The sequence below is a fragment of the Gymnoscopelus braueri genome (genome assembly GCF_963280865.1).
Source record: "Gymnoscopelus braueri genome assembly, chromosome: 24".
Classification (NCBI taxonomy): Eukaryota; Metazoa; Chordata; class Actinopteri; order Myctophiformes; family Myctophidae; genus Gymnoscopelus; species Gymnoscopelus braueri.
The window spans coordinates 22,655,660-22,672,943 of NC_137626.1; the positions used below are offsets into that span (position 1 = coordinate 22,655,660).

The 17,284-nt window shown below is 45.6% G+C and overlaps 1 protein-coding gene across 2 annotated transcripts in view; it reads right to left on the reverse strand.

Annotated features, from left to right (window-relative positions):
- LOC308080913 (guanine nucleotide exchange factor DBS-like) overlaps positions 1-15,806 on the reverse strand; it is a 100,141-nt gene extending 84,335 nt beyond the window's left edge. The window contains exon 1 of one of the 2 annotated variants that reach the window (XM_080423011.1): positions 15,707-15,806. In XM_080423011.1, the coding sequence (XP_080279137.1) occupies positions 15,707-15,803 (97 nt within the window). In that variant the 5' untranslated portion in view covers positions 15,804-15,806. Of the gene's footprint in view, positions 1-2,302; positions 2,570-15,706 lie in introns of those variants that run through there. The other variant, XM_080423010.1, reaches the window with a different exon arrangement.
- Between the last annotated feature and the right edge of the window lie 1,478 nt (positions 15,807-17,284).

A 17,284-nucleotide genomic window follows, 5' to 3' on the forward strand; every position in this document is an offset into this window, starting at 1 on the left:
ATTTAGCTTTACTTAAGCATCCAAATTCATACACGTAATTAACGCTTAATTAATGATGAATTATTGATCACTTGATCAATAATATTTTTTTTAATTGGTTATCATGAACTCATCAATTCAAAGGTGAAATTACTATGACTTAACCAAGTGTAATATATCATTATGGTAGGAGTAGCGAGGAGGGTTGGTCTCTGAACGACCAACAGAGACCGACCATCCTCGCAACTCCTACCCGCCTAAGAGCATGACTGGTCATAGGCGTGGGCATATATGTGGCACTGGCATATAAGTGGAACTGTGGAATAACATCCTTAACTAAAGTCCATGAGCCAGACAAGATTTCATTATCTTAAGAGTGGGCAAAACCATACCTATATTAAATTGTTCATAGGGTCAATACGAGCAAATAAATACATAATAACCTCTCCACAGGAGCAGCTTTTTCATGGTTATCACACATTTTGTTATTTTCCCCATACGTACATGACAGGTGAAAAAATGACAACATTTTAAAAAGAGTTATCATAATGAAACTTCCTGAGTTGATTACTTACATGAAGACAATGATTTATCGTATTACCGTATCGTAGTTTTCTGAAATTGTATATTTACATATGCAAATTAGGCATTTAGTCCATGAGCCAGAGCCCCAAAATTGAGCCAGATATTGAATATTCCCTCGTTAAAAACCTTTGACTCCAACATCTTAACAAAATGAAATAAGAATGTTGACTCTGGCTTTGTCCAATGTTTCAATGTTGATTCTGGAAAGTTATGCAAATTTAGGCATATTTTCCTAATGCCTAATTTGCATATTTAGATATACAATTTCAGAAAACTTGTAATACAATAAATCATTGTCTTCATGCAAGTAATCAACTCAGGAAGTTTCATTATGATAACTCTTTTTTAAATTTTGTAATTTTTTCACCTGTCATGTACGTATGGGGAAAATAACAAAATGTGTGATAACCATGAAAAAGCTGCTCCTGTGGAAAGGTTATCATATATTTATTTACTCGTATTGACCCTATGAACAATTTAATATAGGTTTGGTTTTGCCCACTCTTTCGATAATCATTGCTCAATTTTGGGGCTCTGGCTCATGGACTAAATTATATATAATACACTTGGTTAAGTCATAGTGACTTCACCATTAGTTAATGATGAGGACCAGGAATTAATGATGAGTATATGAATTTGCATGCTCAAGTAAAGTGTTACCAATTTATCTGTGGACAGATGACTAACACCCTGTTTTACATTCTAAAGTTAACTCTTGAACTTTGTCGTTTGAAGTGTTGACATATTTGAAAATAGGTAATTTTTGTCCAATGACACAATCATCCAACAAAGCCGGTATTTAATAGACCTTCTAGCAACACTACTGTCCTCTCAGTATAACGTGGAGCCTGAATGACGCCAGGTTTTTGGGTCTGAAGTCAATCCAGATTTTGGAAGAATCCTAGATCACAGATTATTGTTTTGACCGATATTTGGTTAAAAAGTGCAAAAGTTTCTAATCGATTTGAAAAAAACGTAATTTGTATGAACATAAGCAAAAGTAAATAAATAGCCGATCTACAAGCTCAGAACACAATGCGTTGCGAGCCGAGCTTGTAGATCAGCTATTTTTGGAAAGTTGATTTGGTGTAGAGGGAACTATGTTGACATTGGTCAACATAGTATATAGGGGAGGGATACTTCACTTTAGGGCCGGGGACACATTTAAAAAAAATATTAAAAATAAATGAAAAAAGTTATGGAAAATTCATGGCCCCCTCACGCATTAGAGTGTCCTACTAATGCGTGAGGGGGCCATGAATTTTCCATAACTTTTTTCATTTATTTTTAATATTTTTTTTAAATGTGTCCCCGGCCCGAGAGTGAAGTATCCCTTTAAGTGGCTACGGCTTTATGACTTAACTAAAAATAAACTCAATTCTGGCAACAGCAAAATAATGTTGGGGTGGTGGTAACAATGTGTCTGTAGGAAATCCTGTCGGGTCGCACTCATTTAACAGATGTTATGACATAATACACCACAAGATGAACATTGTTGCATCTTCAAAAATAGCCCATCTACAACACATTGCATCATCGTTACAGGTGACAACTTAGCCTATAAATGACATACCCAAAATAGTGGCGCAACGTTTAAAGCGGTTTGACTTTGACAGTGTAAACAATAGGCGCACGCATGCACACACATTTCCGTAAACACAAAAATAACAAAATCTCACGCAAAGTTGTCCTTCCATCACAACAAACACACACACACACACACACACACACAGCTAACCTGTTTGCAGGTCCCACACATGGCTCCTGTATGCTTGTCCCCGAGTCAACAGACTGATGGTTACAGACAGACTGTGAAACAGCTCAGTCAATGCATCTTGACTGTCTCCAATTAACTCCAGAAGTGACATTTTACCAAAAATAAACCCAGTGTATGTTTCATTCAGCCTATATGTCTTTAAGCTCTCTGTCTTTAAGCTGAACAAAAAGTGTCTTAAACAAGATACATTTGCATTACATGTGCACACATATACACATGCTGTGTTGCATGTGTGTGCAAGCCAAATCTAATGGGGTGGTCTGTGCCTCGTCCTCCTCACATAGCCTGTGTGTGTGTGTGTGTGTGTGTGTGTGTGTGTGTGTGTGTGTGTGTGTGTGTGTGTGTGTGTGTTCATTTATCTGGCTTCACGTCCGCTGTGTGAGAGAGGAAGTAATGGGCGTGGTTACAGTATAAATCCCCTTCAGCTAATTATACGATCACACTGCGTGTGTGCATTGTGTGTGTGTGTGTGTGTGTGTGTGTGTGTGTGTGTGTGTGTGTGTGTGTGTGTGTGTGTGTGTGTGTGTGTGTGTGTGTGTGTGTGTGTGTGTGTTGTGTACTTTGTGTGTAGCCAGCAAAAGTGTTTTGTTATCCCTTAAGCTCTCCGCCCAATTAATACCCACAGCACAAGAGAAGAGATAATACATGGTCAAACAAAGTCTATTAACACCAGAAAATCAACAATTCATAACGAGACATGCTTTCCCATAGGACTGGAAGACAGAAGTGGCTCGCTTCCTGGGCATGAGTGGTGGAAGCACTTAAAATGTTCCCTTAAAAGTAGCAATACCAAGTAAAAGGCTTGTATTCAAAACTTAACATCATGATAATCCCCATTCTCATTAATTGTGTTCAGGAAACGTATCTAATTTATACTGTATTTTCAGCCGAATTGTAGTATTTCCCAAGATTTAAATGTACCACCAAGAAAACACACAAAGACATCATGCACTGAAAAGAACCAGGCAGAACACAGCCAGGTAGAACAGATGGTTAAATTAATACCTGGATGAAGGAGGTATGGAGGTTTTGACCTTTCTAGCAAGAGGTTGTGTTTATGAAGTGTTTATGAATGGTCACTAGACAGAGATTTCAGAGGTGTTTGTACCTCCTAGAAGTTGGCTCGTGTCTCTTCCAAACTACAACTGTTTTCACTGGCTTCACTGCTGACAGAATGAACTTGAAGCTGGGCTGAATGAAGGCGGAAACAATGCGGAATATCTGAGCAACCTCTGACCAATCACAGTAGCCGAACTGATTCGGGTAGTCACAACATCTCGGACGCACCGAACACCCAACATTAGTTCGGATCCCACCCACCCGAACCTCTGAATGACGTGACGTCACATCGTAGTTTTGGACAAGCCGAACCGAACTGATGTCGGTTGTTCTGTTGGAGTATGGCTGGCTTTAGCCATTCTAAAAATCCACAGAAAACAGCCCCTTTCTTTTATTTGGATTTGAGAGGCAGACAGTGCTGGCAAAAGTAGGGCCAATAGTGTTATTTTTTTAAAAGATGTATGTTAATGCCTACTGCTTTTCCTGAGCTCAGTATGCTTAAAATCTCCCTCTCTACAGAATATCACATTAACGTTGACTCCCAGTATTTATTGTTATCATCACACACCCACTCAAGCAGTCCCTATTTAAACTTCAAAGGCAATGAGGCAGTCATGCACTTTTCATTACATCAAATTCCCTCCAATTAGATTCATTAATCCATCAAATGGAAGGGGCAGAGTCAAAGGCTCATAGAATAGAAGGATGGACAGGAAGAATAGCCTGACTGCTCTGAACTGGTACCAATACACAGGAAACTATAATTCAATAAAATCTGATACACTTAATGACCACTTATTTATCACGGTCATTAAAGTAGGAATGCTCATTTCTCAGTCAGCATCATGGCATTACGTTGTTGACATCACGCTGAAGCCTGGATTCATTTTATTAGTCTGTCAACGGGACCTGAAATGTTTTCTTTCTTTTTTTCGGACGATGATCTTATCTGCGAGATTACAGATTTTCTAGTTACTTCACAATAGAGAGGGACAGACAACTATGAATGATGATGATGGGGATGATAAGGAGTAATATGTATTTGGCCTGAGACCCCACGGGTACCACTCATTTAGCAAGCTAGCGCTGTTGATCAACAGATTACCAGTATAAGGGCTTGGCTGAATGTATAAAGGATGACACAGATTGAAACTATTAGCTGTGTGCTCTTTCTCTAACTTCAGATTTATTCTAATACTTACTAAATAGATGATATAAGATGTCAGCACTTTTTTGGGGAAGTAAATTTCCCTACATGGAGGGAAGCGGGGGGTGCATGTTGCTATTTACATACAATCCCATGGCCATTTGTCAAATATATATTTCACTTACACTTTGACACTGTCGGGTGAAAACCGTGTATGTTCAAAACCGTTACTTTTCAGGAAATGGAAAAAAGAACTTGGATTACAATGGATCCATTGTAGTTATTAAGTCACAAGCTCTTGTTCACATTTTTCATTGGTTCAAAACTATTTCAAATATGGCAAAAATAGCCGATCTACAAGCTTAAAATGAATCATATCGCAACGTGTTGTGCGCTTATAGATCAGCTATTTTTGCTACTTTTGTGTGACATTGTAGTATGACAAAGTCATACTACTGCTGGTCATTACGTCACACATTCATACTCCAATCAGAAGTCACGCCTTAACAAGGAGGTCCCTTTAAATACGGCTTTGCATTCACTAGGTCTCTCTGCTTGTCTTGCTGCCTGCTTCACTGCTGCTTAGCTGCCTCCTCCACCCCAGCTTCCACCTTTTGATCAGAGTCTGGCATAGGCTCAAATACTATATAATAATTCACATTTATGTCAATGTATTGTTTGATATTGTACCCCCATGGGGGTTTTGCTTAGCATTCCCCGATTTTGCTTAGCATGCTGCTCGGACAAAGTTCAGGGAATATCTCCAAGAGCGGAGCCTTTAACGCCAAGCTTAACTGTATTCCATTTGTTGCAATAAATGGTTAACTCTACTTTGACGTCAGTGTTGCTGACTGAAATGACATTTTTTGCCCGACAGCGACGACTTGTAAAAGAGGTTCTGTAAGGCTCCCACTCCCAGAATTAAATGAAAACTCAAGATTTTACAGTGAAAGTACCATTATTCCAGGAAAAATATGACCACAGATCCAAATCAATTTAACGGTCATTTGCTCAGGTGCCCTGGTGGCTCAACCAGTTGTGCACGTACCACAAGATTGTGATGCTCTATAGGTTCTAATTCACAGCCCTTCTCCCACAATATTTGCATACAGACAATCCTGACTAAATTCTAAAGTGGCATCATGCTCCTGAATATTCTATACAACCCAAATGAAAAGGTACTGAAGTGTTGAGTAAAGTCACAGTCGGGTCAGTTTACTGCATGAAGCCAATGGTGGCTTTTACAGATCTTGAACTTGAAGAGGTGCTGGCACTTCAATTGTAGCTGACTGACAGGTTTAGAACAGCTACGGGTTGATTATGTAGGAGCAACGCATTTTGGAGGTATCGATCTGTCCTCAATGTACATTGTTTTGAGATTATTTGGCAACTATACTGTGACAAAAAACTCGAGGTTACGAAGGTAACCCCGGTTTGTTTAAATTCGGAGTAACATACTCACTATGGGATATCAGCGCCCACTGGCGATGCACAGAGCTACATACAATAAACTCCCGGGCCATCTCATTGGCTGTGAAGGGTATGTCACGCGGACGGAAGTCCTAGGGGTATAAAACCCTCACGTGACTGTGGCTCCTCCTCTTTAACAACAGCTCTCTGCACGCAGATGCGCACAAAAAGGGGTGTTAGGTGAGTATGTTACTCCGAATTTAAACAAACCGGGGTTACCTTCGTAACCTCGAGTTTGTCTTCAATTCTCCGTAACATACTCACTATGGGATTCATAAACCCCCCTGGGGCTATAAGCCATACAAACCCTCACAAACCCGCACGCCCACCAGCCCACGAGGCTCCGCCCCCACGGGCGTGACCTCCGGCCTCACGGGCGCCCTAGCCCTCCGGGCTAGGGCGCCAGAAAAGGTGCGGGACACAGAAAAGGTAGACCCTGACAGACCAAGTCTGCCTCATCCAACTAATGAAACAGACACGAGACTGTCCCATAAGTAAAACGAGGGAACAGGGCCTCCTCCCCGAGGACCCAGCCAACTGGCAGTCCCAAGGGGACCTAGGAGAAGGAAGTCAGGAAAAAGAACAAGGCTCCAGGCCCGTTCAATCCCCCCTCTAACTAGAGACAACCGCTACACCCAGGACGGCGTGCGCCACTGATGACGCCGCCACGACCAGGCTGTATAAAACCGCAAAAGTCGATGGAGACGACCATTTTGCAGCCGCGCATATCACCTGAGCCGAAACTCCACTGGAGAGGGCCCAGGATGTCGCCACGCCTCTAGTAGAGCGAGCCTTCAGTCCCTCTGGAACCGGGACGCCACCGCTAGCGCAGGCCAGCTTAATGGCATCCAAGATCCATCTAGAAAGTGTCGCCTGAGCAAACTGCCTTCCTCTGACCACTTTGGCCAAATGAGACAAAAACTATGTCGACAAACGGCCGGCCACTGTTCCCTGACAGTAGAACTTTAAGTTCTCACCGGACAGAGACAGTGCAACCATCTATCCTTCGCTGAAGCGAAAGGAGGTGGATGGAAAGCTACCAGCTCGACTTGGGCATGGGTCACCATCCCGTTCTCAGAGTGAACGAACGCCATGTCAGGTTCAAAAGAACCTTCCTGTCGCCGTCCGGGAACCTCATGCACTCCGAACTTACTGAGAGCGCGTGCATGTCACTGACCCGTTTAGCTGTAGACAGGGCCACCAAGAGGACTCAACAAAGTCCAAAACGGAGGGCGGCAGAGTGCATCTAGCACCACCGCCAGGACCCAATGCCGGGAACAGAGGCCTGTTAACCGGCCTGGCTCGCCTGGTGCCGCCCATGAAACGACGCACCAGATGCTGGCCAACCGTCTTGCCATCGAAACCCTCGTGACAAGTGGAGAAGGCCCCCAGGTACATCTCAACCGTCGAGAAGGTCAGCCTGATTTAACCTGTTTTGCAGGAAAAAACAGGATGCTGCGCAACTAAGCCTGGAAAGCCACCACCAACGGCGACTGTTCCAGACCCCAAGACAGAAAAATCCATTTCATGTCGTAAGCAGCCCTCGTGGCACCGGCCCTGGACCCCTGTATGGTAGCTACCACGTCAGGGGACAGGCCACACAAGCCCAAAGTCGCCCTCTCACGGACCAGACCGACAGGTCTAGGTCCTGATGGCGGGGTGTAAGATCTGACGCGTCCACTCAGATCGCCAGCTAGCTTTTCCAACACTGGAGAGGCCAGGCCTCCCTGCTTGTTGACATAGCACAAGGTCATGGTGTTGTTGGTTCTGATCAGGACATGACAACCTCGAAACCGAGCCTTGCAAAGTCTGACCATCAGAGAAGACCGTCATCAGCTCCAGGTAGTTGATGTGGGCCGTCTGTAGACTGGGACCCCACACCCCCCTGGCTGAGCGGCCCTCGTGGACGACACCTCACACCGTGAGGCTGGCGTCCGTGGTAATGATCTGACCAACCGTCTTGCCATCGAAGCCCTCGTGACAAGCAGAAATGGCCGCCAGGTACACCTTAAAACGCTAGGTCCTGGTTTAACCTGTCTTGCAGGAAAATAAGGACGCAGCGCACCGGAGCCTGGAAAGCCACCACTGGCGGTGACTGTTCCAGACATCAAGACGCGAACATGTTCCACCTGCCTCGTACGCATCCCTCGTGGAAGCGGCCCTCGCCCCCTGGATGGTAGCTACCACGTCAGGAGGCAGACCACACAAGGTCAAGTTCGCCCTCTCACAGGCCAAAACCATAGGTCTAGGTCCTGAGGGCGGGGATGGAAAATCACGTCCCCTCCCTGCCATAGCAGGTCCGTGCATAGGGGAAGAAGCCAAGGCTCGGCGTAGAGGAGAGGAGTCAACTCCGATCTCCACACGCCCCACGCCGGCGCCACCAGTAGCACTGACAGACCCTGGAGCCTGACTCTCTCCAGTGTTGGGGGAATCAGCTCCAGTGGTGGGAACGCATAAAGCAGTTAAGGGCTGCATCTGACCACGGTCTAAGCATGTCCACGCACCGTGGGGATACCCGGACCTCCTGATAACCTCAGGTGGACGCGACTCCAAGAGCCCGCATCCACCTCTGGAGAAAAGGTCACCTGTGGGGCTTGTCCAAACAAAACAGGTGTATGGCCGAAGTCATGAGACCCGCCGCCTGCATGCATAGCCTGTATGTGACTTGTCGCCTCACGCGAGAAGACCACAGGCCGAAAAGCTGTCTATCCCGTCCCGGGACAGACGCGACGTGAGCCTGGTCCAGCCCAGCAAGGTCCCCATGAAAATGGTCCGCTGAGACGGGACCAAGACGCTCGACGGACATTGATGGTGAAAACCCCGTGACGTCAAGTGGGGAAACGGCCACGTCTGTGTGCCGCGCCACCTCCTGACTGCAGTGGATAGAAAGGAATGTGGAAATAAGCATCCTTGATCGATGCTGTTCCACCAATCCCCTTGACGCCCCGTCCGCAGCTGCGACGCGGTCGTCAAAATCCGGAATTTTGAAAAACCATCAGGTATTTGTTGAGACCCTTCGTATTCAGAGAGGGTCATACGCCCCCCCCCCTTCTTTTCCACCCGAAAACTTTTTTGAATAGAAAACTTGGTTCTGATTCAAGATAGTATTCTGAAATCGTCCTCGCTCAGGAGAGAGAGAGATCCTCCTCTCTCAGAGACCTGGCTGCATTACCTCCCGCATGAGAGAAACAACACCTTGTCCGATATAGGAGCTGACCAGTACAACCACAGCGTGTCACTGCTGTACTGAGATAAGCAACTCTCCAACAAGCTGCGCACTGAGCGAGCGAGTTAGGAGAGGGCTCCGATGCCACCCAGTCCCGCGGACAACGCACAAACCGGGGTTACCTTCGTAACCTTGAGTTTCCAACGGGACCGGTGATGTCGTCACGTGATCCAGCGGGCCCGCACGTGCGGCGCCCGTTAGAAACCGTGGAAGGGTAGCGGTGGTAGGTGGCTACCGCAGTGTTGCCTTAGCGGGGCTGGCTATATACAGGCTTCGGTCCCTGTATAGACAAATCTCCCAGACCCAGTAGTATTTGCCATGTCGGGAACCGTGCATGACAGACACTATGGGCTTATACAGAGGGGTTATCGGCGCTGGGGGTGGAAAAACCCCCATGTGTCGATACCTCTTGACAGGGGTTGAGACAGGTAGAGAAGGTATCCGTATCCCAGCAGTGTCTACCATGCTGTGAAACCAGGCATGATAGTCACTTTTGGGCTTATAACAGGGGCTGGATAATGTGCTTATTTATTTTGAAACATGTGAAATGAAACAAAAAGGAGGCACAGAATACAGTGTAAAAAAGTGAAACTTTTTCACATACCCTATGAAAAACCACTCTCAAAAGAGCCTCCTGACAGGGCTGCCAATGTGCTTATGTACTTTGGAACATGTGAAATGAAACAACAGTAGGCACAGAAACAGTAAACAGCATGAAACGTTTAACATAGTCTTATGAAAAACCATCATGTGTCCCAATGGCGCCCGATGAACCTGTCCGCGTTGGTAACCGTTTCCATGGAGACCGGTGATGTCGTCACGTGATCCAGCGGACCCGCACGTGCGCGTGCGTGCGGGGCCCGTTAGAGACCGTGGACGCGGCCACCACAGTGTTGTTTTAGCGGGCTGGCCGTGCGCTACACTAAAAAACCACACTGCTATGTGTTGTTGTCAGTGAGGATAGTCAGCCGCTAAGTGAAACAACAGTAGCCCGACTGCAGGCTATGTTAACCTAGCAGCTAACAAGCTAGTCAGGGCTAACTCACCACGGGCCAAGAAAACGTTGACGTCCGTTACCATGGAGACAGATGACGCATATGCGTGGCGTCAACAGCCTGTCCCGGTCTGCCGGTCGCGCTGGGAGTGACGACAGACAGGCCCTCCGCGGAGGAGGCGTTCTGTCGCTCTCTAGAGGCGAGCGTGGCATAATACACAAAGGGTTGTTGACACGACAAGGCCACTGGTCCGCCATTGTGGCGCAACTGTGGGCCTGAGCGGCCATTTTGTGCCGTGGGAGACAGGCCCTCCGCGGAGGAGGCGTTCTGCCGCCCTCCAGAGGTGAACGTGGTACAGTACACAAAGGTTGTTGACACGACAAGCCCTCTGATCCGCCATTGTGGCGCAACCGTGGGTTTGAGCGGCCATTTTGTGCCGAGTGGCCGTTTGTGAGCCTCTCGTCCCACAGTGGTGTTTTGACGCCCCCTGGTGGACGAGAGGCAAAACTGTTTTGATCCCACTTTATTGGCTTGGGCCCTGTATAGACAATATATCCCAGTAGTATTTGCCATGCCGTGGACCCGTGCATGACAGATACTATGGGCTTATAAAGAGGGGTTGATACCTCTTGACAGGGGTTGAGACAGGTAGATAAGGTATCCCAACAGTGTCTATCATCATGTGAACCAGGCATGATAGACACTCTTTGGCTTATAACAGGGGCTGGATAATGTGCGTATGTATTTTGCAACATGAAAATGAGACAAAAAGGGGGGCACAGAATACAGTGTAACAGCATGAAAAGTTTTCACATTACCATATGAAAAACAACCATGTGTCTCAATAGAGCCTCCTGACAGGGCTGCCAATGTGCTTGTGTACTTTGAAACATTCGAAATGAAACAAAAATAGGCACAGAAACAGCATGAAACGTTTTAACATAGTCTTATGAAAAACCATCATGTGTCCCAAAGGCGCCCGAAGAACCTGTCCGTGGATAATGTGCTTATGCATTTTGAAACATGTGAATGAAACAAAAAGGGAGGCACAGAATACAGTGTAACAGCATGAAACGTTTTCACATACCTTATGAAAAAACAACCAATAGAGCCTCCTGACAGGGCTGCTAATGTGCTTGTGTACTTTGAAACATGTAGATGAAACAAAATAGGCACAGAAACAGTAAACACCATGAAACGTTTTAACATAGTCTTATGAAAAACCCTCATGTGTCCCCATGGCACCCGATGGGAGTCTGGCGCTAGGAGAAGGCGTAGTCTGGTACCTGGAACCGGTCTTGTCCTTCGTAAAACGCCGGCTCGGTTGCGGTCTGAGTGGGGAGGCTAACAAGCTGGTGTTGTCCTAGCGAGGCAAGCTAAGCTAGAACAGCACCGCTAATAACCTGTTGCTTAGTGTGTTAAGCCAACAAAACACTGCCTGACTAGGGCGACGTTATACTAGCAAGCAGCTAACGTAGCTAGTCTGGCCTAACTCACTCACTCTCCCTCGTCCCTGTCGGCTTCCTCCCCTGGTAAACGTTCGTTTGGCGACGTGCTTGAGCAGGCGCGGGAACCTTGAAGGGGCGAGAGGGAACGCCGCTAGGCTGCTGCCTCCGGTGTGGCCCACCAGACACAGCAGCAGTGGGCGATGGTGTGCCGTAGCCGCTCTGCAAATGGAGGGTCCCTCCACTCACAGGGGCAATAGCTTGTTTGGTAGCATGGTGGCGCCGCGGCCAGCTGGCTACGCTATCCGGAGAGCCCATGGTCTGAGGCCGCACGCAGTGTGGGCCACCACGCACGGCCCTCGGGCCAGTTTCGTCCGCACGGTGCGTCTCGGGAAGGGCCGCTTGGCCGGCTGCATACGAGGCCTCACCACTCAGTTGTACACCGCCGCATCCAGCGAGAGTCTCGCTCTAGCCAGGCGGGAGTTAAGGTGCTTCAAGAGAGAAATGCAGTCGATGCAGTACCCTGGTACGTTGCAGACTTGGTGAGGGTCGTCGCCGGCGATGTAGTGAGCGTAGCCCGCGAGATCACAGCACTTGCGAGGAGCCTCCATCGTGGTACAGCTAGCATCGGGTGTTAAGCTAAGCTAAGCTAGGCTAACACCGGTCCGAACAAAGGGCTAAGCTAACCGGCTTAGCGGCTAACTTAACCCGTTCGGGCTAGCCTGGAATGAATGGGGAGGAAAACTAAGATGATAGAAAGATTGAAGAATAGCCGCGGGAGCGTGCTAAAAGATTTAACGAAAAGAAAGCCCGTAGGGGATACAAGTATCCCCGCTTTGGGTTAAGCTGGTTTCTTATCAAAATAAATCTAATCCACTGTAGTATGTAATGTATTAATAGCCGTGCTGCATCTGCTGCAGAGTAGCTGAAAGAGGAGGAGCCACAGTCACGTGAGGGTTTTATACCCCTAGGACTTCCGTCCGCGTGACATACCCTTCACAGCCAATGAGATGGCCCGGGAGTTTATTGTATGTAGCTCTGTGCATCGCCAGGGGGCGCTGATATCCCATAGTGAGTATGTTACGGAGAATTGAAGACAAACTGTAGACACAGGCCTAATCAGGACGTGATGGGGTCACAATGGGCTTATGACCCGTTTTACTCTCTACCTCGTATTTCATGTTTCTCCATCTAATGATATGCAGAAATGCCTATAAAAGAAAAAATATTTAACTACATGAACCAATTGTCTCTATTCTGGGCGCGTCATAATAAGTGAACATTCGCCAAAAATAGGCGAACATACACCAAAAATAGCAATTCTACAAGCTCAAAATGCATCACTATGCACCGTGTTGGGAGCTTGTAGATCGGCCATTTTCCCAAGAGATTTGGTGTAGAGGGATAGAGTCTGCTAAAAGGAGGGGATGAAGTACTAAGTACAGACCCCTGGGGGAGCCCGTTCAACAAAATATAGGTTTTAAGTGTTTAAATCTAGCACATCCCCATTAAAAGTGTGCTGTGTAAACTTTTATTACGTTTTCATAGATCATCTCTTCACATTTGAATGGTTTACACGTAACAAAATATTCAAGAATGAGGTTCGTTGTGTTTGAGATTTTCTCGCTCGTAAAAGCTAAATCTAATCTAATGTTCCCAGTATGTGTTTGCCTACTTTTTGGGTGAGCCAATTCTGGCCAACATTTTCTTGTAACAAGAAACAACAAAAAAATCTTTAAACACTATCCTTTGAGATTAGACCTTTAGATGATACTCTTATCCAATGACTTAAGAAGCTTCAATTCACAATATGCCTCAGTGCTTCAAGCAAGCAATAGTAAGAACTAGAAGAAGTGGAGGACAGCTCAAACAAAGTGTTACACACAGTATTATACTGTTGAAGCATTTTGGGGGTCCAGTTCACAGGTAGAATGGGCCACCCGAGTGGCCACCCTAGGGTGCCAGCCACTCTATTACATGCTGCGTGCACTAGAGATGGCCTGGGGTGCTATCTTCGTTTGGGAAATTCAGAGCGCTCAGAATGTCTCCCTTCGAAAATTCTGAGCAAATTACATTTGTATGGTGCCACTCTGTTGTGTTGTGGTATGTCCATTTATCTTTTAAAACAAACTATAACAAAGGCAAGAAAGACACTAATGTTAGTAATTAAGCAGTGGTGTAAAGTAACTAAATACATTTACTCAAGTACTCTACTAAGTACATTTTAAAAGTATTTTTACTTTACTGGAGTATTTCCAATTTTCACTACTTTAACTTCCACTCCACTACATACAATATTGTACTTTACTTTTACTCCACTACAATAATTTGAAAACTTTAGTTACTAGTTACTTTGCAGATATACATTATTATATTACAAAACATACATTAACCACTTTAGCCCCGTTTTATACATCTACAAGCTTGTAGATCTGCTATTTTCAAAAATAATTAGTACTTTAACTTTTGGTACTTTAAGTATATTTTGATGCCAATACTCATGTACTTTTACCCAAGTAACATTTTGAACACAGGCCTTTTAGTTGTGGTATTGCTACTTTTACTTAAGTAAAATATCTGAGTACTTCTTCCACCACTGCAATTAAGTAGATATGCAACTATGGATAGTGAACACAAAAATTAATATAATGCTATATTATGTTTAAAAAATGCTATATACAAAAAATGCCATTCCAACCCATGTGTGTATGCATGCATGGGTCTGTGTATGCGTGTACGCTACTTATGAGTATGGCCCAAGTGGGGTCAAAAGGTCTGGACGCGCCACTGCAAGTTCCTTACTGGCTCTGGCTCCGCAATGACACCACAGAGATTTCTTAAAAGCAGTGAGCAGGCTCGCATCTCTAACAATTAGGGGGAAAATACAACGCAATATTTCAGTCCAAGTCATGAAAGCTTGCTGCACACAAAACGACTCCAGTGTCAAGGAGTAGCGCCTCGTAATTATCATTAGCCTAATAGCCAGCCAGGCAGACTCCCTGTCTAGCCAGCACTGACTCCAGCCATCACCTCCAATTACCTCTGTTCTGCTGCCAGTACCTCGCACCAACAACTAACACATTCCACATTACATAGAAGTAACGTCCTCTCACCGACAAAAACAGCATACCCACCGCTAACTGTGGCACCGCACCACACACACACACATTTCAATTTATTTATTTGAGTCCACATTTATAAAATACATTACAAGGGCACAAATATTTTTCAGTTGCTTCTGATCTCCCACTCACTTGAAACAACATGTGTCTCAGTGCTTGAGTACAAACAAGTCCAGAATATAAACAACAAATGCGCATGAACTTATTCACAGTTAACATTGGTCATACACTTCAGTCTGCCATATTACCAACAACACCGGAGAAAAATTATGGGTACAGGAAGCACCTTCTCCAAATAGATCGACTACCTATAATGGAGGAGATTGAGCAATATTTTGCAAGCTGCTTTGCCTTACACTTGGACAACCCCATAATTCTCAAGCCCCTGACCACCAGCCTGTGGACATGGTCCAAGCTGCCAAATATAAAAACAATGAGCTGACACTTGTAGCCTAGATGTATAATGGCTTGTACTAATGGCTGGTATTTTACTTGTTTAGTAAGGAAAGCTTCCTCTAAACTTGAATCATAAGCACAGCCAACTTCCAATAGACACACACACACACACACTTCTCCTTCGCTGTCACCAACCTCTCTGCTGTTCTTGTCGATCACAATGATGTCACACACACCACACACACACCACACACACCACACACACCCCACACACACACATCACACAATTGTGCCACCTTTGGTAAATAAGGATATGGTCGATCAGGGCAGCAAACGGACGCTAAACGGCCGCTGACCTGGGGCCAGGACTGATAAGATTGCTCACATCAAACAAAGTGAGACACATGCAGAGAGAGAAAAGACCTACTCCCCAGTCTGCCAGCAAACAGAAACTGAGACAAAAAGACAAGAGACACAAGACATACAAAGAGGGACAGCTCCCTACCGGTGACGGAGGCCTCCACCTCTGTCGTCTCCTCCACCTCCTCCATCATCTTGTACACCTCCTCCTCCACTGTTTCTTCCATGTCTGCTCTCTCCATCACTTCATCCTCCATCTTCTCCTCCTCCTCCTCCTCCTCGTCCACCTTCGTTGTCGCCATCACCTTGTCCTTCATCTGCTCCTCAACCACCACCTCCTCCTCCTCCTCCTTCTCCTTCGCTGTCACCATCACCTTGTCCTCCTCCGTTGTGGTCTCCTCCACCTCCTGGTGCACCGACTGGCCCTCTCCCATCTTGGCCCCGGGTTCACCGGATCTTTTCCCCCTCCCGGCACGCACGCTATGCAGAACTTTACCACCTTATTACTCCTCTTCTTCACATGAACCTCAACGCTAGCTGAAACAGCACAGACACTAGATTAAACAAACTAACAGGAAACTACATTTAAACCCAATTACATTTAAAAATACATACAGGCAAATAAACAAAAAATAGAAAAGAAATATAAGTTGGAAAATATAATTAAATAATCAAGTGAATAAATGAATGATGGAATTAATAGAAAACTAAATTAGAAAATAATTTAGATATAAACTGACTAAAAAACGTGATGGCAAATTCAAACACTGATTCTACCTACAGTTCTAATGCTAAGAAATAAAAAAAAGAGATACTAAACCATTGACACTGCGCCAGCCAAGAGAGGTGTAACGCAGATCCAAGTGACCGGAAGAATCTCGACAAACACAACAACGACCCCCAGTTCTAACGGCAGAGACACTGAGCAGTAAGGAGAGAGAGAGAAAGAGAGAGAGAGTGTAATGCACTGTCCATCTGCTCCAGTCAGCAACTAGAGCTGAGAGGGAAGGAAGGACAGGAGACACACGTGCACATGAACACCGGCCCAGCACTGAAGACAATTGCACAACACACAAAAGTCCATGCCTACATCGTGCACACACACACACACACACACACACACACACACACACACACACACACACACACACACACACACACACACACACACACACACACACACACACACACACACACACACACACACACACACACACACACACACACACACACACACACACACACACACACACACACACACACACACACACACACACACACACACACACACACACACACACACACGCACGCACACACAACAATTGCGGAACACATGAAAATGTCCAGCTTCTGCACAGCACACATATACATCCTCCTTGTTAACATTATGACCAATACAAATGTTTTATCTCCTCATCTCGTATAGTATAGGAAAAGTCTGAAATTAAGTGAGGTAGTTGTGGGTTCAAGTCTGCCTCCATTCCTGTTTTAAATCATCTTCCATCTCTTTCACTCTTTGTGCTCACTACTGCCCCATAAAGTCTGTCTTTAAAATAAGTCAAACAAAGTGAGAGTTGTGAGGCACAGTTCCAAAATGACCTAACCAGGGAGTCAGACAGAGTAGAGATGGACCTCAAGACAGGTCAACAACACATTGACTCAATAAGCTATTATATAACCTACAGTCTGCTAAGCGTATTTGTTGCAGTTGCATGCACGCACA